This window comes from Saimiri boliviensis, chromosome 8 (genome assembly GCF_048565385.1).
Source record: "Saimiri boliviensis isolate mSaiBol1 chromosome 8, mSaiBol1.pri, whole genome shotgun sequence".
Lineage (NCBI taxonomy): Eukaryota > Metazoa > Chordata > Mammalia > Primates > Cebidae > Saimiri > Saimiri boliviensis.
In genome coordinates, this window is record NC_133456.1 from 29177390 (window position 1) to 29202080 (window position 24691).

General features: G+C 38.1%; 1 protein-coding gene and 1 non-coding gene across 4 annotated transcripts in view; one reads left to right on the top strand and one right to left on the bottom strand.

The window, feature by feature from the left end:
- Positions 1–21988, top strand: part of HSPBAP1 (HSPB1 associated protein 1) — a 56746-nt gene extending 34758 nt beyond the window's left edge. For all 3 annotated transcript variants that reach the window (XM_074404250.1, XM_074404249.1, XM_003941657.3), the window contains 5 exons: positions 1792–1928; positions 5285–5456; positions 11973–12056; positions 21161–21271; positions 21365–21988. In XM_074404250.1, coding sequence (XP_074260351.1) covers positions 1792–1928; positions 5285–5456; positions 11973–12056; positions 21161–21271; positions 21365–21895 — 1035 coding nt within the window. In that variant the 3' untranslated portion in view covers positions 21896–21988. The remainder of the gene's footprint in view (positions 1–1791; positions 1929–5284; positions 5457–11972; positions 12057–21160; positions 21272–21364) is intronic.
- On the bottom strand, positions 14319–14417 carry LOC120367281 (small nucleolar RNA U13). Its single transcript, XR_005581696.1, has one exon. It is a non-coding gene; the product is annotated as a small nucleolar RNA U13 (small nucleolar RNA).
- Positions 21989–24691: the final 2703 nt, after the last annotated feature.

Below are 24691 nucleotides of genomic sequence, written 5' to 3' on the forward strand. Positions count from 1 at the left end.
AATGACTTTCAGCTACCTTTAGTTAAATTCTTCCGACTGAGGTGTGATAAATTGTTCAACAAGGACCAAGTTAATTGGAAGCCTCCCCTAAGCTCCCTGCTTGGGTGCAGGGCCCTCCTGCTGGGATCTTAAAGCATACCCTGCATACTTCTGTCAGAGCACTTGTTAGGCTCTGTTTATGGGATTATCTCTCATTATTAGATTTGAAGGGTTGGCCTGTGTTATATTAATTTTTGTATCCCCAACACCCAGCATCATACCAGGTATATGGTAGATGGTCAAAAATGTTGCTGGCCTGAACTTTGTGAACTGTCATAAGTCAACAGATTATTCTTTCCTTCCCAAGCAGCCATTGTGTTCCAAGCACTGACCCTGAGCCAGGTACGAAATTAGGCATTGAGAAAACAGGTAAGCTCCCAGTATGGAGCTTATGGCCTATATGTGGAGAGAACAGGATATTTGCCACCCACTGGAACTGCCACATGTGAGCCATGTGCACTTACAGTGGTGATGACCTTGCAAAAATTTTCCCTTCTATGACAGACATTAGTTATGTGCACATGTATTCAGCCATTTTCATCAGTCAAAACAAAAATGAAAATGCTCTTTCTAGTCTTCCTCAAAACCATCCATTAAATCTCTTTAAAATCCTTTCTCTTTGTATACATCTGTTAATGTTTTCTCTCTAAAAATAGAAAATTTAGACTGCAGTTGCTGATAAAAGAAGTGAAGAAGTGTCAGCATTGAGCACCATGTTCTGCATGTAGAAGTGGGTTTTTTTTGTTTGTTTGTTTGTTTGGCTTTTGTTTTTTAAAACTGAAAGGAAAACTTGATGATGAAAATAAAAATAAGGCAGAACCTTCATGCCTGGTTCACTAGTATGTTCTTTTTCTCTTCTAGCTTATAAATCTGTTTAATCATATGGATTTAGGTTTATATGTGACCCTATTTTTCTGCTGCAAATGTGCCATCAGCTTCTAAGTATAGGTTTTTCCCAGTAGTTGACTTGGGCAGGATCTGCCCACAGAACTAGGCATATGTAGAGTCTAAGTCCAGAGCACCATGCTGTCTCTGTTCTAAAGATCATTGCACTTAAGAAGTTCATGACTGTGGGGAGTAGTTGAAAGCCATCCATAGATGTGTATTTCAGAAGATGTATTTGACAAACCCATCTGAAGACTCTGATCTAGTAGATATGAGCTAAGGCTCCAGCATCAATAGTTTTAAAAAGTAACCCCACTAACATAGGAGAAGGCTTCTTTTATGTAGTCACTGAAGTTAGTAAATTGCTTATATATACAAATATCTGCACTGCTTAGAGGGAATATGGCTTTCTGACTTCCTCGGTTGCGTCTCAGAGGTATTTGAAATAATGCCGTTTCCACTGCTTTCACTGTTCTCACTGCCCAAAACACGCTTTCCCTAAGTATCAGCATCATCGTGTCTGTTTATTGTCTGTTTCCAACTCTAAAATGTAAGCTTCATCTGAGTGAGCATTTTGTCTCCTCTGTTCATTGATTCATTACAAGCTTCCAGAACAGTGCCTGGCATGTTGTTAAGTAGTCAGTAAATATTTGTTGAATGACTACTGTTAGTGTGGTTATTCAGATATGTTATTAGCTAAAAAGATTTCTTAAGCTGCCCTGGAAACCTAACCTCTTCCATCTGTAGCATTTTCCATAATAGAGTATTCCAACTGACAAATAACAGATGTGCAAGTGAAAATGGGCAACATTACCATACAGAGAAGTTGGTTAGTTCTTGATGGATTGCAACTTTATTTCAAAACAGGATGTGAAATGGTCTGACTTTGGGTTTCCTGGAAGAAATGGACAGGAAAGTACATTGTGGATTGGCTCCTTTGGAGCCCACACACCCTGTCATCTGGACTCCTATGGTTGTAACTTGGTATTCCAGGTACAAGGAAGGTAATTTGTGTGTGTGTGTGTGTGTGTGTGTGTGTGTGTGTCTGTGCTCATGTGCACACATGCAGTCGGGGTGGCAGAGAGAATAGGGCAGTACCCCAAGGCCCAGTCTCAGCCCCATCCTGTCAACCTGTCTCATGATTAGGCAGACCTCTTAACCTCTGGTTTTGTTTCCTCCTCTGAAATAACAGTTGAAATGGTGGTTTACGGTGAGTGCCTTGCCGTGATCAAGATTGTCTTCAAAGACTTAATTCTGGAACTCTGGGATTCCACTCCCAGGTCAGCTAGACAGCTCTCTGTTTGGTCTTTATTTATTTATTTATTTGGAAATTAGGGACATTTGAGACAGTCTTGCTTGCTCTGTTGCCCAGGCTGGAGTGCAATGGCATGATCATAGCTCCTGGACCCCAAGCCCTACTCCCACCTCAGCATCTCGACTACCTAGGACTACAGGTGTTTGCCACCATGCCCAGCTAATATTTTTAAAAAAACTTTTTGTAGAGATGGGGTCTTGCTATGCTGCCCAAGCTTGTCTTGAACTCCTGGCCTCAAGCTATCCTCCTGCCTTGGCCTCTCAAAGTGCTGGTATGAGCCACTATGCCCTGCCTGTGCTTAGCTTTTCTTTTTTACATTTACCAGATTATCATTTTCAAAATTCTATTTAAAAATGGGAACACGCTTTCTCCAAATCTAAATAAATAAGAGCAGAGCAGTTTGTTGAAAGGAAGAGGCTTCACTGTTACCCTCAAGCTCCCTTCCAAGGGATGCCAGCGATCCTGGTTTGAAAAATACTGGACCCTTTCAACTCTGAATTTTAGTTTTTACCTACCTGACACAATATGGTATATTGTTACCTTTGGTCAGTTTTTGTCTCCATCTATCTGTGGACTCCAGAAGATATAAGGGACAGGCAGTGCTTTTGATATACCTGTTTTCTGGAGTTCTGTGAGAGTCTAAGTGTTTGTGCCACTTGGAGGATGTACTCAGATATATGTGCAGCCTGTTTTCCCCTAATTAACAATGCCCCAGTCTTTTCTCCTGCCGATGTGGGACATTTACAGGGCATCACAGAGAGTAAAACAGAAAAGGCCGTGTGCAAGTTCTCAGACCTATTAGACATGAAAGTGGATTCAAGAGAATCAGTCAGTATGTCTGTGGATACATTTCACATGTGAAAAACTCTGGAAATTACAGAATGATAAAAGAGGGACCATGTGTTACAGTAGATACAGAGGTGAGGGAGTAAGACACCCTCTCTACCATGGGAGAGTTTACAGCTAGAGTGCAGGCAAGCCGACAGACAGCTGGAATACAAGGCAGAATGCCCGTGCTCTAGAGGAAGGTTTCACAGAGCTGTGGGACTGAAAAGTGGAAAAGGTCCTGTTCCTGTTGGAAAGATCAGGGAAGATTTCATAGAGGAGCTGCCTTTTGTGGTGGACCTTGAAGGATGAATAAATGCTCAAAAGACCCAGATGGGAAGGGCAGAAGGTCCCTGGGAAAGCATGCGGTATAGAGAGGACCCCTTGAGTTGTCCAGTGTAGGTTGTTCATTGGAGACAGAGGGAGTAAACCAGAAAGGCAGGTAGCTTGAGGCCCCAGGGTCTTGACTCCCAGGCAAACACTGTTTATTCTCTATTCTTTCAGCATGAAGACCATGAGAGGTTTTTAAAGCAGGAGATGACATGATGATCGAATACCTTTTCTCATAGGATTCATGCATTTTACATTTTTTATGCCAAACAAAGCAGATTGGATGGGATGTTTATCATTATGACCATTCCTTTGGGAAATATTGCTATGGTGCAGGGAAAGGAACTGGGATCTGGAGAAGCCAGGAGATCTGTGACCTAGTTCTGAATCCACCACCACCCCACTGAGCAAGCTCTGAGTCTTTCTGCCACTACTTTGAAAATGAAATTAGACTGATGATCTCTTCAGAGCCCTTCCAGCTCTACCATTCGAAGCATATGAATATTGAAAACTGCTTTCAAACTAATCATACAGTGGAATGGAGCAGCTCTTAAAGCTTAAATTAAGTTTAAATTAAATTAAAGCTTTAAGATGAAGCAGTTTTTGAACCTCAGTGGTTTTTAAGCTGATGACTGTGTAAATTGATAGGCTGCCTTATAGCTCTAAAATGAATTTTTTTTTTTTTTTGATACAGGGTCTTGCTCTGTCACCTAGTCTGGAGTGCAGTGGCACAATCATAGCTCACTGCCACCTTGAACTCCTGGGCCCAAGCAATCCTCCCATCTCAGCCTCCTGAGTAGCTAGGACTACAGGCACATGCCACCACACCTGGCTAATTTTTTAAGAAAATGTTTTTATGGGGACAAGGTATTGCTATGCTTACCATGCTCCAAAGTTGATCTCTAACTCCTGGCCTCAAGCAGTCCTTCTGCATTGGCCTCCCAGAGTGCTGAGGTTATAGGCAGTGAGCCACTACACATGGCCTGAACGTGAATATTTACTGAAGAGTAAAGCATTTCACTATTTCTATAAAATTTTCAAATTTCCAAAGCGAAATAAGACTTCAGTATACACTTCTTAGTTTGAAAACAGCAGCCACTGTTTCTTGGTTCTGAAAGGACTTGATAGCCCCACTCTAACAACTGCAAGGGGTCACTAGAGGGCTTTGGGCTTCTCTTCTCAGTCCTAGCTTTTTTGCTCCTTTCTCTTTGCTTGCCCATTCTAGACAACTAGATTTTGGGGTCTCATTCTTTTCTCTTACTTCTCTCACTTTTGCCTCAGATGTCTTTCCCCTATTGGCATAAAGCATTGGTCTGATGTTTCCATTTTCAAAACTGTTTTAAGTGACAAACATTTTACAGTTTTCTTTTTGAAAATTCCTACATTATACTAATTATTTATGTGGCATTATTTGTGCATGTCCACTCCCTAACAGATTAACTTAGCAAATGTTTAACTTAAGGAATTTATAACCCAAACTGGGAGAAGTCTGGAAACTGTTTGGTAGATGGAACTGTGAGTGTTTTCTCCGAATAAGATAAGAATACAGATATTTGAAAGAGTTGGGGTTATTATGGACTAGCTGTAGAATCAGAAATGAAAACTTTTTATGAGAAGGTAGACTTTGATTTGAGATAAGAATGAATGATCTTACAAGCTTCTGTCCCAGGAATGGAAGGGCTCCTCAGTTGCTGCACAGCCTTCCACCAGGTATCTGCAGAGGGATTCTAGCACTGAGTTGGAGATGGCCAGGTTGACCACTGATGGTGCCTTTATTCCTTAGGGATTGAATTTAAATGAGTAAAAATGAGCATTTATCTTTTTCCTTCTTACATGTTTTATCTTTAAGGTCAGAGTACTAACTTGTACCTTTTTTTTTTTTTTAATTAGGAAACGATGGCATCTTTTTCCTCCTGAAGATACTCCTTTCCTTTATCCAACTAGAATTCCTTATGAAGAATCTAGTGTGTTCAGTAAAATCAATGTTGTCAATCCTGATTTAAAGCGTTTTCCTCAGTTCCAGAAAGCTCAAAGACATATGGTTACACTGAGCCCAGGACAGGTAATGGGGCTTTAAAACATTAATGACCTGCCAGGGGACACCACAGCTGAACTCTCTCAAGTCCTTTTACTATGTGCTTCCCCTCCCCATGCAGTACCAACGAGAATGGCTTCCTTCCCTCTGCTCTGCTATTAGCAGGAAGTTTCCCCAGCGGTAGGCTTCAGACACAGACATCTGCTTCACAGGTCCTGGAAAGGAAATGAGAAGAGGGAACACAGCTCCTCCTATTGGTAAAGAGGAGAATGGACTTTGGAGGCAGGCAGAAAATGTTCAAGGCATGGGTACTTGAGCATCTCTGGAACACTTATTCACAGTTAATATCTATCTCTTCAATGATAGAACTGAACCCAGACACATAAACACAGGTTGGAATGCATCCAAGTGTGGGCCAACAGGGGCAGAAGGAACTCAGAATGTTTGCTTTTAAGCAAGAATGGATGTTGTTTTCATAAATTACTAACTGAAACATTTCCGAAGGTATTGTACTTAGTGCTGCTTCCCAGTGAGGAAAATTCCCTTTACAGCATTGGACTAGCTGTAGAATCAGCTGTCTGATATTTCATTAATAATTTGAAAGATTTTCTTAGTCACTTAAGGAGACTATTCTGTTGATTATCGTTCTCTCCTGCCTGTCTTCCTTCCATTGTACGCATCTCACTGGCTCTTTTCCTACTTCCTTCACTCAGGCGCTATCAACTCAGACAATTTCACTTGCACTCAGTTGCCTGAGCCTGTTAGTCACTCTGGATTTCCCTCTCCCCACAGCCCCTGACAACAACTGATCTTTTTCTATCTTTGTAGATTTGACCATTCTGGATGTTTCTAACAGTACAGTATTATAACACAGGGCATTCTGTGTCTGACTTCTTTCACATAGCATAATGTATTCAAGGGTCATCCACGTTGTAGAATGTTACTAGCGCTTCATTTTTTATAGCTGAATAATATCCCACTGTATAAATATACAACATTTTGTTTATCCATTCATCAGTTGATGGACATTTGGGTTGTTTCTGCTTTGCTGGCTATTATAAGCAATGCTACTTTGAACATTCATGTACAAATTTTCTGTGTACATATGCTTTCAATACTCTTGGGTACATATCTAGGAGTAGAATTGCTGAGTCATATGGTAACCCTCTGTTTTGCTTCTTGAGGAGTTGCAAACTATTTTCCATAGCAGCTGTACCATTTTACATTCCCACCAGCATTGTATGAGGGTTCCAGTTTATTCACATATTTCCGAACACTTGTTGTTTTCCTTTTTATTATTTTTACAGCCATTCTAGAGGGTGTGAAGTGGTTGCCAATTCATTTTCTCTTCTGTCTTTAATAGCCAAAATAGAATGAGTGGTTTTGTGTATTGTATCAGTTTTCCTTACATCCTGTCCATTCTTTTTTTTATTGCATTTTAGGTTTTGGGGTACATGTGAAGAACATGCAAGATTTTGCATAGGTACACACATGGCAATATGATTTGCTGCCTTCCTCCCCATCACCTATATCTGCCATTTCTCCCCATGCTATCTCTCCCCAACTCCCAACCCCCCGCTCTCCCTCCCCTGTTTCCCCCTGACAGACCCCAGTGTGTGATGCTCCCCGCCCTGTGTCCATGTGTTCTCATGGTTCAACACCCACCTATGAGTGAGAACACGTGGTGTTTAATTTTCTGTTCTTGTGTCAGTTTGCTGAGAATGATGGTTTCCTGGTTCATCCGTGCCCCTACAAAAGACACAAACTCATTGATTCTGATGGCTGCATAATATTTCATGGTGTATATGTGCCACATTTTCCCTGTCCAGTCTATCATCAATGAGCATGTGGGTTGGTTCCAGGTCTTTGCTATTGTAAACAGTGCTGCAATGAACATTCGTGTGCATGTGTCCTTATACTAGAATGATTGATAATCCTTTGGATATATACGCAGTAATAGGATGGCTGGGTCAAATGGAATTTCTATTTCTAGGTCCTTGAGGAATTGCCACACTGTCGTCCACAATGGTTGAACTAATTTACACTCCCACCAACAGTGTAAAAGTGTTCCTGTTTCTCCACATCCTCTCCAGCATCTGTTGTCTCCAGACTTTTTAATGATCACCATTCTAACTGGCGTGAGATGGTATCTCAATGTAATTTTGATTTGCATTTCTCTAATGACCAGTGATGATGAGCATTTTTTCATATGTTTGTTGGCCTCATGTATGTCTTCTTTTGTAAAATGTTCATATCCTTCGCCCACCTTTGAATGGGCTTGTTTGTTTTTTTCTTGTAAATCTGTCTTAGTTCTTTGTAAATTCTGGTTATCAGCCCTTTGTCAGATGGGTAGATTGCAAAAATTTTTTCCCATTCTGTTGGTTGCCGAGTGACTCTAATGATTGTTTCTTTTGCTGTGGAGTTTGATTAGGTCCCATTTGTCTACTTTGGCTTTCGTTGCCAATGCTTTTGGTGTTTTGGTCATGAAGTGCTTGCCTACGCCTATGTCCTGAATGGTTTTGCCTAGATTTTCTTGTAGGGTTTTTATGGTGTTAGGTCTTATGTTTAAGTCTTTAACCCATCTGGAGTTAATTTTAGTGTAAGGTGTCAGGAAGGGGTCTAGGTTCTGCTTTCTGCACATGGCTAGCCAGTTTTCCCAACACCACTTATTAAACAGGGAATCCTTTCCCCATTGCTTGTTTTCATCAGGTTTCTCAAAGATCGGATGGTTGTAGATATGTTGTGTTGCCTCCGAAGCCTCTGTTCTGTTCCATTGGTCTATATCTCTGTTTTGGTACCAGTACCATGCTGTTTTGATTATTGTAGCATTGCAGTATAGTTTGAAGTCCAGTAGTGTGGTGCCTCACGCTTCGTTCTTTTTGCATAGAATTGACTTGGCTATGCGGGCTCTCTGTTGGTTCCATATGAAATTTAAGGTGTTGTATTCCAGTTCTATGAAGAAGGTCATTGGGAACTTGATGGAGATAGTGTGGAATCTGTAAATTACTTTGGGCAGTATGGGCATTTTTAAGATATTGATTATTCCTAACCATGAACATGGAATGTTTCTCCATCTGTTTGTGTCCTCTCTTATTTCATTGAGCAGTGGTTTGTAGTTCTCCTTGAAGAGGTCCTTTACATTCCTTGTTAGTTGTATTCCTAGGTATTTTATTCTCTTTGTAGCAATTGTGAATGGCAGTTCATTCTTGATTTGGCTCTCTTTAAGTCTGTTATTGGTGTATAGGAATGCTTGTGATTTTTGCACGTTGATTTTGTATCCGAGACTTTGCTGAAGTTGCTGATCAGTTTCAGGAGATTTTGGGCTGAGACGATGGGGTCCTCTAGATAAACAATCATGTTGTCTGCAAATAGAGATAATTTGACTTCCTCCTTTCCTATTTGAATACCCTTTATTTCTTTTTCTTGACTGATTGCTCTGGCTAGAACTTCCAGTACTATATCGAATAGGAGTGGTGAGAGAGGGCATCCTTGTCTAGTACCAGATTTCAAAGGGAATGCTTCCAGTTTTTGCCCATTCAGTATGATCCTGGCTGTGGGTTTGTCGTAAATAGCTTTTATTATTTTGAGATACATTCCATCAATACCTAGATTATTGAGGGTTTTTAGCATAAAGCGCTATTGAATTTTGTCAAAGACCTTCTTCTCTGCATCAGTTGAGATTATCATGTGGTTTTTATATTTGGTTCTGTTTATGTAGTCAATTATGTTTATAGACTTGCGTATGTTGAACCAGCCTTGCATCTCCAGGATGAATCCTACTTGATCATGGTGGATAAGCTTTTTGATGTGCTGTTGCAATTGGTTTGGCAGTATTTTATTGAAGATTTTTGCATCTCTGTTCATCATGGATATTGGCCTGAAGTTTTCTTTTGCTGCTGAGTCTCTGCCAGGTTTTGGTATCAGGATGATGTAGGTCTCATCAAATGATTTGGGAAGGATTCCCTCTTTTTGGATTGTTTGAAATAGTTTCAGAAGGAATGGTACCAGCTCCTCTTTGTATGTCTGGTAGAATTTGGCTGTGAACCCATCTGGACCTGGGCTTTTTTTGGGTGGTAGGCTCTTAATTGCTGCCTCAACTTTAGACCTTGTTATTGGTCTATTCAGGGTTTTGACTTCTTCCTGGTTTAGGCTTGGGAGGATGCAAGTGTCCAGGAATTTATCCTTTTTTTCCAGGTTTACTAATTTATGTGCATAGAGTTGTTTGTAATAATCTCTGATGATGATTTGTATTTCTGTGGAATCTGTAGCGATATCACCTTTATCGTTTTTTACTGCACCTATTTGATTATTCTCTCTTTTTTTTATTAATCTTGCTAGTGGTCTGTCTGTTTTGTTGATCTTTCGAAAAACCAGCTCCTGGATTTATTGATTTTTGAAGGGTTTTTTGTGTCTCTGTCTCCTGCAGTTCTGCTCTGATCTTAGTTATTTCTTGTCTGCTGCTAGGTTTTGAGTTTTTTTGATCTTGCTCCTCTAGCTCTTTCAATTTTGACGATAAGGTCTCAATTTTAGATCTCTCCTTGCTTCTCATGTGGGCATTTATTGCTATATATTTTCCTCTAGAGACTGCTTTAAATGTGTCCCAGAGATTCTGGTATATTGTGTATTCATTCTTGTTGATTTCGAAGAACATCTTTATTTCTGCCTTCATTTCATTGTTTATCCAGTCAACATTCAAGAGCCAGTTGTTCAGTTTCCATGAAGCTGTGCAGTTCTGAGTTAGTTTCTGAATTCTGAGTTCTAACTTGATTGCACTGTGGTCTGAGAGACTGTTTGTTACGATTTCCATTCTTTTGCATTGGCTTAGGAGTGATTTACTTCCAATGATGTGGTCAATTTTAGAGTAGGTGCCATGTGGTGCCATGTGGTGAGAAGAATGTATATTCTGTGGATTTGGGGTGGAGAGTTCCGTAAGTGTCTATTAGCTTTGCTTGGTCCAGGTCTGAGTTCAAGTCCTTGATATATCCTTGTTAATTTTCTGTCTCGTTGATCTTTAAATATTGACAGTGGGGTGTTAAAGTCTCCCATTATTATTGTTTGGGAGTCTAAGTCTCTTTGTTAGTCATTAAGAACTTGCCTTATGTATCTGGGTTCTCCTGTATTGGGTGCGTATATATTTAGGATCGTTAGCTCTTCTTGTTGCATTGGTCCTTTTACCATTATGTAATGTCCTTCTTTGTCTCTTTTGATCTTTGTTGGTTTAAAGTCTATTTTATCAGAGACGAGAATTGTTAACTCTTGCTTTTTTTCTCTCTCTCCATTTGCTTGGTAAATCTTCCTCCATCCCTTTATTTTAAGCCTTTGTGTATCCTTGGATGTGAGATGGGTTTTCTGGATACAGCACACTGATGGGTTTTGGCTTTTTATCCAATTTGCCAGTCTGTGTCTTTTGACTGGAGCATTTAGCCCATTTACATTTAGGGTTAATATTGTTATGTGTGAATTTGATCCTGCCATTTTGATGCTAGCTGGCTGTTTTGCCAGTTAGTTGATGCAGTTTCTTCATTGTGTTGATGGTCTTTACCACTTGGTATGTTTTTGGAGTGGCTGGTAGTGGTTGTTCCTTTCTATGTGTAGAGCCTCTTTCAGGAGCTCTTGTAAAGCAGGCCTGGTGGTGATGAAATCTCTAAGTACTTGCTTGTTTGTGAAGGATTTTATTTTTCCTTCACTTATAAAGCTTAGTTTGGCTGGATACGAAATTCTGGGTTGAAAGTTCTTTTCTTTAAGGATGTTGAATATTGGCCCCCACTCTCTTCTAGCTTATAGGGTTTCTGCTGAGAGATCTGCTGTGAGTCTGATGGGCTTTCCTTTGTGGGTAACCCGACCTTTCTCTCTGTTGCCCTTAGTATTTTCTCCTTCATTTCAACCCTGGTGAATCTGAGGATTATGTGCCTTGGGGTTGCTCTTACTGAGGAATGTCTTTGTGGTGTTCTCTGTATTTCCTGGACTTGAATATTGGCCTGTCTTGCTGCCTTTTATCCTTCCTGGCATGTCCTCATTCTTTTCTCTGTCTAAATGCTCTCCTAGCCCTGGTTCAAATCACACTTCCTTCATCCATGTTGCCCCTGACCTCCCTAGTTCATGCCTGTTTTGCCCACCTCTGAAATTCTCCAACATCATTGTTCTCTAACTTACCACTTCTATAATGCCATCTTCCTATACATTATCTTCTCATTGGCTGTATTTCCAACTGTGAGAAAACAGAAATCATGTCCTATGTGTTTTACCTATGCCCTTTCTCAAAATGCATACAACTATTTTGTGATGGAAAGGAGGAAAAATTAGAATCTCAGAACCATGTACTAAAATTTAGGTGCAGATGAAGAAGGTCCAGGATTAAAGAGAATAGAGATGCTAGCAGTTTCTTTTGCAGAGCATGCAAACTTGTCAATAAAAAATAAATAAAAGGAAAAAGGATTGTGAGGTTTTTTTCTTGCTTCGCTTTTCTCCACCAATATTATCATGAGTTCATTTGTATTCCTTTTTTCCTGTTCTTGTGCTAACCATTCTTTGTTTGGTTTTCAGGTTCTGTTTGTTCCCAGACACTGGTGGCATTATGTAGAATCCATTGATCCTGTCACTGTCAGTATAAACTCATGGATCGAACTGGTACTTTTTCATTTTGTATTATTTTCTTAAGTAAGTGCATTTCCTGCTTTTAAAAGATACACAAAGTCTGGCTGTACAACTGGGTAATTATGTTTTATAACCAATGCTTCCGTATTTTGTTGTTTTTGTTGCAGTGCACTATAACTTATGTATTCTGTCCTCTGTTAATGGATGTTTAGGTTGGAAATAGGAATTTTAGTGGTGTGCCATCTCTTAGTTTTAAGGACACAGAATGGGCCTGATGTTGTCATGCAGGGTCCTCTCCCTTGACCAGTGTCATTAGGAAAATTGTGCTGGGCCTAGCCAAATTTGCCAATAGTGTCCCTAGTTGCCACTACTCTCCCACACCATCTGGGCTGAAAACACCTGTTTCTTGGTTCAGGGTCATTACTAATTGCAGAATTCTGTCTTGGCTTCTACATATTCTCAAAGCAGAGTCTTTCAGTGCTAGGTTTTTATCATTTCATTTCTGCCAGAGGCCTTTCCCTCCAATGTGCTGTGCTTAATCCCAGTTGCCTGCTCTATTTGTCAATTAAAATAGCTGCTGCTTGTGCTGAAGTCTCTCTTCAACTGGGGCCTTACTTGCAGCTGTCTCTCTTTAACCAGAGGTCCTGACTGCATCTCTGCCCTCCCTGACCTGAAGCCTGGATTGCATCCCTGCTGTGTTTGACAGCCGCATCCTCTCCCTAGTCTAGTTTTTCCTATCCTTTGGCAATAGGAATGGCTTTGGAATCAGTGGAACAGAAGGAATATTGTAACAGAAAGCTATATTATATGGGCTTAGAGGTGTAGCCCTTGAGACTAAGGCGAGAGGTATGGCAGGAGATCAGTAGCATCACAGAAATTCTGCCTGTAGCATGCTGAACTGGAGTTGCAGCAGATGTCAAGGTAGAATCCATGGAGAACTTCCATTCCCAGTGCCAAAGTCACACTTAAAATAGCCCTGACAGGTGTTTCATCTCCCAAGGAAGTTCACTTGTTGTTAAAGAGTGGAGCTGTCATCCTTTTTAAATATTCGAAGATACCTCCAAGTGTTTCTGTAACCTTTTCTTCTTCTAAGCTCAAAACCATTTACTTTCTTTAATGGTGTGTTTTTATGTAACATTTTTCCCCCTAGACTCTTTACCATTTTGGCCACAGACTTTGGGATCAGGTGGCTTTAAGATAAGCTTTAAGACAGTTACCTTGGTTAGCTGTCTAACATAGACAGTTAATCTCTTCAAGCCTCCATTTTCTTATAAAATGAGGATTATAATTGAACCCACCTCCGTATTGAGGTTGTAAGGTTAAATTAGACAACACATTGTAAAAGCATCTCATATAGTGCGTGGCATATGGGAAGTATGTAAAAATTAGAAATTGCTATGAGGAGGAGGGAGAGCCCTGGGGCCGGGGCCGGGGCCGGGGCTCTCCCTCCTCATAGCAATTTCTGATTTTTAAATACTTCAAGAATAGTTCTCTTAATATATAGCACCTAAATAGTTCAAGAATAGTTCTCTTAATATATAGCAGTTCTACCTTTTAAATGTCAAGAATAGTTCTCTTAATATATAGCACCTAAAACTGAGTATCAGTGGGCCTTATTTGGTAGAGTATAAGGTTTCTACCCTCACACGATCTCAATCCTAAATATCTCCAGTGCTGCTTGTAATATTGGATTCTTTTTTTTTAGTAATCTAATCTCACTTTAGTTTCATATTCAACTCTAAAATATCTGTGCTTTTTTCCACATGATCTGCTGTCAGGCAGGTTGAATCCTATCCTGTACCTATAAAGCTGATTTTAATTCTAAATCCAGTACTTCACAGTTTTCCCTATTTTCAACATGTTAGTTTGGTTAAACATTCCAGCTTGACAAAATAATTTTAAATTTGGATCTTCTCTGTCCTTTTAGTGAAACTTCTAGCTGGCCTGTGCCCTTCTGACATGTCCCCATTAATTAGACTTTGAATGTATCCTGGCTTTCTGGTACAGGAAGATATTCCATGATACCCTTTTTCCTTTAGTGTCCCAAACTTGAAGTCAGTCGTTTCTCCAGGTGGCGACAGTTCTGTTTGTAGGAAGTGGTATTTAGAAACAGATCTCAGCTTTAAAGCTGTTCATTGCTCCTGGGTGACACTGTTTCTAGGCTCTTTCAGTGACATAGCTAAAATGTGAGAGAGATCGATAGATAGATAGATAGATAGATAGATAGATAGATGATAAATAGATACATACATAAATATTGATATATTTCTAATTCATGTATTTAAGAAATATATATATAGGCAAGTAATATGCTGACATAACAAACCTTAAGTGAGGCATGTCTCACACATGAGCATGACACCCAGTCATCAGACTTATGAACTATAAAAGGATCTAATTCAAGTTTAACGTAATAGAATTTTTTCTTACTTGTTTCTGTATTTTTATCTCTTCTCTTACACTGAAAATCTGGGTCCTTAAAAACAGTAATATACTTATTTGTTCGCTATATCCAGCAATATATTTTTTAAGGTGTCAGATTTATATTTCCAAAATTCAAATAGTAATATTACTACTAGCCATAAAGCTTGCAAGTAAAAATTAAGATTTCTTTGCAATTCTTTGTATTATTAGACTGTATCTGTCACTAAGAGGATCGATACAAAGTCCTTTATTCAGGAGTCATTGTGAAGGAATTCTTTCCTTTTATGGTTATTCTACTAATTGGATATTTAGTTAAGTTCATTAGTTTCAGTTTGTTTTAAATTTTAGGATTTACTTACTTTTTAACAATTTTGATCTAATTTAATGTTTCAAATATCTAGAACATTTAACTTGTCAAAACTATATTAAAAGTTATACTCAAGGAAATCTGCCTTTCATCCCTGTTCCATCCACTCCATTTTTCCCAGCCTTTATAGAGATCCATTTTTATTCATTTCTAGTTTATCATTCCAGTGTTTCTTCTAAACATATATATCTTGATATATATATAAAATTAAGTAAATGAATACATATATTTATATACAGAAATAAGTATATAGTCATATTTACAAAGTGCATAGGCATATAATTCATCTTTATATATTTATTCATATATTTTTTATTTTATATCCTTTATTCCACAGAAAGTAATAAACCATAGTGTTCCACACCTTGCTTTCTTCAATTCAATAATATCCTGAATTTCACTACATAATAGTCTAGAGAAATATTTACATTTTTTCTTCAGCCACTGTCTAATGCCCCATTATATGGGTACCCTACTGTTCATTAGTTTCTTTATGGATAGATGCTTGGGTTGTTTCCAGTCTTAAAAAATTACAAATAATGCCACTGAATAACCTTGTGCATATGTTGTTTTATATTTATTGAAGTGTGTCTTTGGGGGAGATCTTAACACTGGATTTGCCAAGTCATAGGGTAAATGTATCTTTAATTTTTTTAGGTTTTGCCAAATTCAGCTTCATTGTGATTGTGCCGTTTTGCATTTCCATTAGTAGTATATGAAAGTGTTTGTTTCCTCCACAGCCTTACCAGTGAAATCTGTTGTTGAACTTTATTGTTTTTGACTCATAATTAGAAACCAAGGTCATATGATGTCTTCCATGTCATAAAGGAATTCACCAATGTTTCATGTTAGATTGTTTCATGTTTTGTGCATTTAGATCTCTTATCCATTTGGAAATTTTTCACTGGGATATAATATAAGGTTGAGATCTAATTTTATCTTTTCCTAAATGGTAATAGGATTGTCAGGACCATCATTTATTTTACAATCTGTTTTCCCTTAATGATTTGAAATGTCTGTGTAATCATATACTAGATATCTGAACACATGGATCTGTTTTGTCCATTGGTCTTTCTGCATTTTTTTTTTTTTTTTTTTTTTAGACAGAGTTTTGCTCTTGTTTTCCAGGCTGGAGTGCAATGGCATGATCTCGACTCACTGCAACCTCCACCTCTTGGGTTCAAGCAATTCTTCTGCCTCAGCCTCCTCAGTAGCTGGGATTACAGGCGCCTGCCACCATGCCCAGCTAATTTTTTGTTATTTTTATCAGAGATGGGTTTTAGTCACGTTGGCCAGGCTGGTCTCAAACTCCTGGCCTCAGGTGATCCACCCACCTCGGCTTCCAGAAATGCTGGGATTACAAGTGTGAGCCACTGGGCCTGGCCCCTTTCTGCCTATTTATTTAGAGAAATCTTATGTTTTTAAAATTGGTGGAACTAACTTCTGTCATTGCTTTTCTTTTAAGAGTTTTCCTGGCTATTCTTGCCTCTGTTTTTTATGTGTTCTTTAAAATTAGTTTGTCTAGCTTCAGGGAAAAAAAAAACCTTTTGATGTTTTTATCTGATCCATATTATATTTTATATGAGCGTTATGATGTGGAATTATCCTGTCCACAAATTAGATGCCTTTCCATATGTCTAAGTCCAGTTTTTGTTTTTGTTTTTACAGCTGTATTTTAAAGTTTTCCTCACATAAGCTTTGCACATTTCTTTTAAATGTTTATTCCTAAGCACAGTAGTATCTCCTTATCCTTGAGGGATATATTCCAAGATCCCCAGTGGATTACTGAAACCCTGAATATTACCAAACCCTAATATGATCAATCAACACTTTTCTGTTCATGCCTTCCACCTATAAATGTAATGCCTTAACTAAGATGCAAACTTATGCATCTTAACTAAGCACTTATCATGCACTGTGGCTGCAGCTTTGCAGTTTGAGGTGTGATAGCAAAACTAGCATGATTTTTTTTTTCTCTTCACAATTTCCTAGATAGAAGATTTGTTCGTACCATAGATCTTAGTAGCCTCAGCATGCTGGTTTTTTCTCTCCTTATTAAGTTGAGAACTTTCCCTTTTCACTTAAGGAAAGCACTTTACAACTTGTCTTTGGCATATCCAGATTGCCAGCATCACAACTCTTGTACTTTGAGGCCATTATTAAGTAAAATAAGGGTTTCTCGAATACAAGCATTGCAAATAGCACGACGATGATCTGATCACTGAGCTAGGTACTAAGTGACTCAGAGGCAGGTAGTATGTACAGTGTGGAGTGGAATGGTGAGAGCTTTCATCACGCTACTCAGAACTACATGTAATTTAAAGCTTATACATTGTTTATTTCTGGAATTTTTGTTTAATATTTTCTGACTGAGATTGCCCACGGGTAACTGAAACCGTGGAAAGCGAGATTGCAGATAAGGGAGGACTGCCATATTTCATCTGTTTTGCTGCTAGGGTAAGGCCTTCTCGTCCATTCTATCTTCTAACTGGATGTTATTCGTGAGTATGATAGCTATTGATTTTTGTGTTAATTTGGATTATTTTATTTTGTGGTAGTTTTTAATTGAATTTCTTGGGTTTTCAGATATCTCTCAGATTACCTGAAAATTAAGATAGTTTTTCTTCTTCCTTTCTAATTTGTTTGCCTATAATTGTGGGGTGGGGGTGGAGATTTGGTCTGATTACATTGGCTAATACATCCAATTGATTAATAGTATTGGAGATACTGGGCATCCTTGTCTTGTTCCTGACTGTGAAATGCTAGATTTGGGTCTGAGTTGTATATGTGTTTTATCACATTAAATATCCATCAATTTCTATTTCATTACATTTTTGTGTTTTTTTAAAATCAGGAAAATGTACTGAATTTTGTTGAATTGATAGAAATGATTACATAATATTCTTCTTTAGCAAATATCTGGTATTGCAATAAGTAATATCAATTGATTGCCTAACGTTGATTCATCCTTAACTGCTGGAACAAATACCACTTGGTTGTGATATACTGTCTTTAAATTTACTATATGATACTGTTTGTTCATATTTTATTTAGATTTGAATTTACATGGCCTCAGTAACATCAAAGATTTCACCACAGTGTTTTAAAAGGCTAATTATATACAATTTAGTCATCTTTTCTAGAATTTTCCAAAGGATTGAGTATCAGTGAGTATAAACAGACTCCAAGGTAGTACTTAGAAGTGTGGTAGCTGAGAATGTCATGCTGATTTCAAGGGGATGATTTCTGTCCTTCACCAAACCAGACCTCCAGTTCCTTCTTCAACATCTTTCTGTATAATTCCGTTTGAAGACCATTCATTCTTTATTGAAAAACTAGAATGCACAATTGGAGTTAAATAATCATATCTTTCTCTGTCATATGTTGCTTTTATCATTGTCTCTTCAACGTTGGACAATAATTCCTTCTTTCTGCCAAATTTAGCTCCAAAAAAGCTCTTAGGTTTTAGAGTCTACCATACTTATATACTCAAGTTAACTCCAGGTTCTGATATTGCTTTCATGAATCACATATTTGGAAAAGAGTAGTATTTTAGCTCTGTTCAAGTGGTGCAGCATTCATTTCTTCTCAGCTGGTGCCTTTGCATCTTTTTCACCTCCTTATTTAAGTATTGAAATGTATTTATTTTTCTAAACATTGTTAGAAAATATTTTAATTTTTAAGCTTTTTTCTCATTCTCAGCATTTTTCTTTTGTTATATCTTTTGTTATATTTATACATATAAAAGAATATGTAAAATATTTGTAAGATATAAAGGGTAATAATACAATGAGCACCAGTAAACTCATTTACCTGACCCCAAAACTAGAATTTATTTTATTTTATTTTTTAGAGATGGAGTCTCACTCTGCTGCCCAGGCTGGAGTGCAGTGGTGCAGTCATAGCTCACTGCAGTGTCAAACTCTTGGCCTCAAGCAGTTCTTCCACTTTGGCCTCCAAAAGTTGTGGGATTACAGGCATGAGCCATCATGCCCAGCTTAGAATTTTATTAGTAACTTGCATCTGTTCTGTGTTCTTCCTTATCCCTTCCCTGTCTGTTCCGTTCACTATCCTTATTCTCTTGCTTAAACAAAAAAGTTTTGTCACATTATCTGTCCATCTATACATCTGTCTGTCTTTGTACACATATACATATATATATATATATATATATTTTTTTTTTCTATTGGTTCTCTTTCTTTGGATAACCTTAACTGAAATACCATATGAACCAGCAATTCCATTCTTAGGTGTAGACCCAAGAAAAAATGAAAATATATGTTCACACAAAAACTTCTACATGAATGTTCACAGTAGTAGTATTCATAATAGCACAAAGTGGACACAACTCGTATTTTTCAGCTATCATAAGGAAAGAAATACTGATGCATGCTACTGCATGGCTGAATCTTATGGTATATAATGAATCTAATGGTATATGTTATATCTGTATCTGGTTATCTGGCTATATCTTCTGTTCTGTTTCTCTGAGGAACTCTGACATACCATATGATCCAGCAATTCGCTTCCTGTGAGTATGTAGATAAGATATCTTTACATGATATCTACATGTATGTAAATGCAGATACCTATCTAATAAGTAGATAGAAATGTCTATATAGAGAACGAGATTGAGATTTACCTTAAGGAATGAGCTTACTTGATGGTGGGGCAGGCTGACAGCCTGGAAACTCACATAGGACTTCAATTATAGTCTTGAGGCAGAATTTTTTATCTAAGAAATCTGTTTTTACTCTTAAGGCCGTCAACTAATTGGATGAGGACCATGAACATTGTTGAGCATAATCTCCTTTACATAAAGTCAGTTGATTGTAAATGCTAATAACATTTGTCAAGGTATCTCCACAGCAACACCTGGATTATTGTTTGACCAAACAACTGGGCACTGTAGTCTAGCCCACTTGACTCAAAATTAATCCCTACATAGGGTAACTTAGTGTTTAACCTTTTGAGGAACTCCCAGGTTTCTGAAGTACCATTTACATTCCCATCAGCAATGTATGAAGACTGATTTCTCTGCGTCCTCACCAATACTTGTTAATGTCTCATTTTTTCTCATATCTGTTTTTTTATTAGAGCTATCCTGATGTGAAGTGGTGTCTCATTATGGAGATTTGCCTTTTTAAATTCAGTATTATGTCTCTAAGATTCATTTGTGTTGTCACATGTAAGCTGTTCATTCATTTTCTCTGTGATATAATATTGTGTTAAGGTACCCCATAATTTATTCATTATTAATATTTTTCATCGTTACTATTTTAATTACTATTACTGTATTATAGATATCAATATTTATAATAATTTATCCATTCATTGTTGAATGATTCAGTGTTCAGTTTTTTGCTTTTATAAACAGAATATTCTCGTACATGTTTCCTGGTACGTATGTGCAAGAGTTTCTCTAGACTGTGTATAAATCTAGGAGTGGTATTGCTGGTCCTTAGGGTATACAGTATTCAAGTTTACCAGATAATGCACCCATGTTTTCCAAATGTCTCTATCAGTTTGTGCTCCCATTAGTATATAAGAGTTTTGTCTCTCAGTGTTCCACTTGGAATTATCAGGCCCCTTTTGAGAGAAATATCATGGGTTTCTCCATTTGCACTTCACTGGAGGCTAAACATATCTTCATATGTTTATTAGTCATCTGATTGCTCCTTTTAAAAATGCTTGTCTTTGTGTCTCTTGCCCATTTTTAAACATTTGCTCTTTTCTCTTATTGATATGTGTAGGTTATTTATTTTGCATATTAATCTTTTATCAGTTACGCATATTACAGGCATCTAGTTTGTTTTTTTCCTTCGTGGTATTTTTTGATAAACAGCAGTTGCTGATTTTAATCCAGTTTCTCATTAATGCTATACCTTATACTTATTCTATCTTAAGAAAGCCATGTTTAGATGACTAGCCATCTCATTCTTGTAGCCAAGCATGTTTATTGTAATTTTTCTTCCATCTCTCAAATGATTTACTTATCAAACTCTATAGGGATTATTCCTCTGTATGTAGCACTTTAAAAAAAAAAAAAAAACTTTAAACACGTCAAATAATGGAAAAGATTGGAGAAAACATCATAAGGCGATTCATACTTAAGGCCATGTCTTATAAACAGAATACATACTTAAATTTGACTGGTGAAATACTCTGCAACTCTTCTAGACGGCCCGTGATAGTAAATACACAAAAATTGTGGTTCTATCAATAGCATATTCATTTCTTCTACAACAAAGTTTATATTAATGAGAGAACAGAAGATGAAATTAAAAGAGACTTTACTCTCTGAGACTTAATCGAAGTTAATATATATATATTTTTTTTAATTAAGGAAGAGGATCACCTAGCCCGGGTAGAAGAAGCAATCACCCGTATGCTTGTGTGTGCCCTGAAAACTGCAGAAAATCCACAAAATACAAGAGCCTGGTTAAACCCTACTGAGGTAGGCGGCTTCTGGTTCAGCCCTGACTAGGACATTTCTTTTCCAGTGTAACTAAATGTATGTAACCATTTTAAAGTGTTTTTCTTTTCTTAGGTTGAGGAAACATCCCATGAAGTGAACTGTTGCTACTTAAATGCAGCTGTTTCTGCATTTTTTGATCGTTGCAGAACATCTAAGGTAGTAGAAATACAAGCACTGAGAACAGATGGAGACCACATGAAAAAGGAATTCAATGTGAGCGACCACGTGGAGGTAGGCCAAACAGGTAGCCAGAACTTAACCACAGGAATAGGCAAACCGGAGGCAAGAAGTCACTTTGGGCCAGATCTGGTCCCTGTAGCACAGAGGTCCGAAGAACCACCTTCACAAAGAGGAGGCATGTTTGAAAGTGATGGGAAAGACTTTGATGACAAGGATGGAGAACACTTTGGAAAACTGCATTGTGCCAAGACACAACAAATAATGAGCAACAGTGAAAATGCAGTTGAGGAAGAGATTGTCTCAAATACTACTACGGTTCCTTCTCAAACATTCATTTCTACGGATGACTTGCTGGACTGCTTGGTGAATCCACAAGTAACCAGGATAGTGGCACAACTTTTAATACAAAGGAGAAATTTATGATTCTAGTGGAAGATGACTTTTAAAATAACACTTTTTAAACGTCTATTTTAAAGTAGTAGGATCGTAAAATAAAGATGAACCAGCAAAAGTTCAGTTTGCATGTTTGTAAGTGTATTTATCCTTACTGAATTACATTTCAGTCTGTTGCCACTGCCTTTCATGCACATTCCTCTTTGGCCAAACTGGCTGTTCTTTATTTGTAAGCTTTTTTCCCTCCCTCATGCCATCCTTTCAGCCTGTCTCAAATGTAAGTCCCAAGTGTTTCCAGCAGGAGGTAATCTCTCCATCAGCCTCTGGGGGCCAGCCTGCTGCTTACTTTTACAGATAAAGTTTTACTGGAACATGGCATCCCATTCATTTACATATTGTCTATGGTGGCTTCAGGATTACGATGGCAGTATTGAGTAGTGACAGAGAGTATCTGGCCCAGAAACCTAGAAATATAGACTATCTGTCCCTTTATAGAAAAAAACTTTGCCAACCTCTGGTGTAATGGATCTACTGGATTTGGAGTCTAGCCTTGCTCTGAGGTGATTTCAGTTCTAACAGCTGCAGAATTCTCAGGGTTAACTCCTGTCATTCAGAGCAGGATCCAATCAGGAGAAAAGTAGTTGGGGGTCCAGTATGAGGCCTCTTTAGGCAGGAACTCAGACATCTAGGAACACCAATCCTGGGACTGAAAAGTTCTCTCAGTGACTAAAGGTTTAGCTCAGTGAAATTGATCCCACTCTCATTACATTTGCAAGATCCAGGGATAATTAGCATTACTAAGAAGGAATTTAGAAATTAGAAAAGCATATTGATCTGAGTAACCATGCATGAACAAATACAAAAACGAAAAGATACACCAAGTCACCTTTGAGATGAACTGATTACTGCCTGTCCTACTGTCCTCGAGGTAAGAGCATCAGTAAATCCAAAGAAAGTATGTGTTTTCAAAGAAGGAAGGAGGGTGTTATGTAAGCAAGCCCAGGGAATGAAAGGTCTGAAAAGAGCCCTTCTGTGGCACTTCCCACCATCAGACCACTATGTATTTATCCATGAATTTCATTACTGTCTATCTCTCCCAATCAGAATGTAATTCCTTAAGGGTAGGAACTTTGATTATTGCTGTAATTTGCAGAGCCACAATGAGTTCCCAGCATTTAGTAGGTGCTTAATAACTATTTGACTGAGCGTATAATAAAAATGAGAATGTATTGACGATACCTTATAAAATACATTGGGACAGAGAATGTTACAGCCAAAGGTAAGGTAGCTGTTATTCTTGGTATATTCCTATTGCAGAAATAGATATCTTTTACTGCAGAGAGTCTACTTTTGATGCTTGCTACTCCTTTGCCCACTTTTTCAAACTGCAGATAGTGACCTATTAGTTATAAAATCGGTGTAGTGGGTGAGACCAGCATTTTTTTAAAAAATAGAATAGAATAATTTCAGTGAACTGGAATACTGTATTATTTCAGGAAACCTTTAATGAAATATTTTAAGGTAAGTGTATCATAAAATTTTTTAGTTATGTCTGTATGTATTGGGCTCAATATAAAATTTATTTATTAGTGTAGGTTGGGATCAGGAAAGTTTACAAGGTGTTTTGTTTGTGTGTGTGTGTGTGTGGTTTTTTTTTTCATTTTAGATTTTGGGGTACATGTGAAGAACATGCAAGATGGTTGCATAGGTACACACATGGCAGTGTGATGTACTTCCTCCCCTTCACCTGTATCTGGCATTTCTCCCCATGCTATCTCTCCCCAACTCCCCACTTCTGCTGTCCCTCCCGTTTCCCCCCAACAGACCCCAGTGTGTGATGCTCCCCTCCCTGTGTCCATGTGTTCTCATTGTTCAACACCCGCCTGTGAGTGAGAACATGTAGTGTTTGATTTTGTGTTCTTGTGTCAGTTTGCTGAGAATGATGGTTTCCAGGTACATCCATGTCCCTACAAAGGACACTAACTCATCGTTTTTTATGGCTGCATAGTATTCCATGGTGTATATGTGCCACATTTTCCCTATCCAGTCTATCATTGATGGGCATTTGGGTTGGTTCCAGGTCTTTGCTATTGTAAACAGTGCTGCAGTGAACACTTGTGTGCATGTGTCATTATAGTCAAACGATTTATAATCCTTTGGATATATACCCAGTAATGGGATTGCTGGGTCAAATGGAATTTCTATTTCCAGGTCCTTGAGGAATCGCCACACTGTCTTCCACAATGGTTTAACTAATTTACACTCCCACCAACAGTGTAAAAGTGTTCCTATTTCTCCACATCCTCTCCAGCATCTGTTGTCTCCAGATTTTTTAATGATCGCCATTCTAACTGGTGTGAGATGGTGTCTCAGTGTAGTTTTGATTTGCCTTTCTCTAATGACCAGTGATGATTAGCATTTTTTCATATGTTTGTTGGCCTCATACATGTCTTCTTTTGTAAAGCATCTGTTCATATCCTTCATCCACTTTTGAATGGGCTTTTTTCTTGTAAATCTGTTAGTTCTTTGTAGATTCTGGATATTAGTCCTTTGTCAGATGGGTAGATTGCAAAATTTTTTCCCATTCTGCTGGTTGCCGATTCACTCTAATGACTGTTTCTTTTGCCGTGCAGAAGCTGTGGGGTTTGATTAGGTCCCATTTGTCTATTTTGACTTTTGTTGCCAATGCTTTTGGTGTTTTGGTCATGAAGTCCTTGCCTATGCCTATGTCGTGAATGGTTTTGCCATTCAGGGTTTTTATGGTGTTAGGTCTTATGTTTAAGTCTTTAATCTATCTGGAGTTAATTTTAGTGTAAGGTGTCAGGA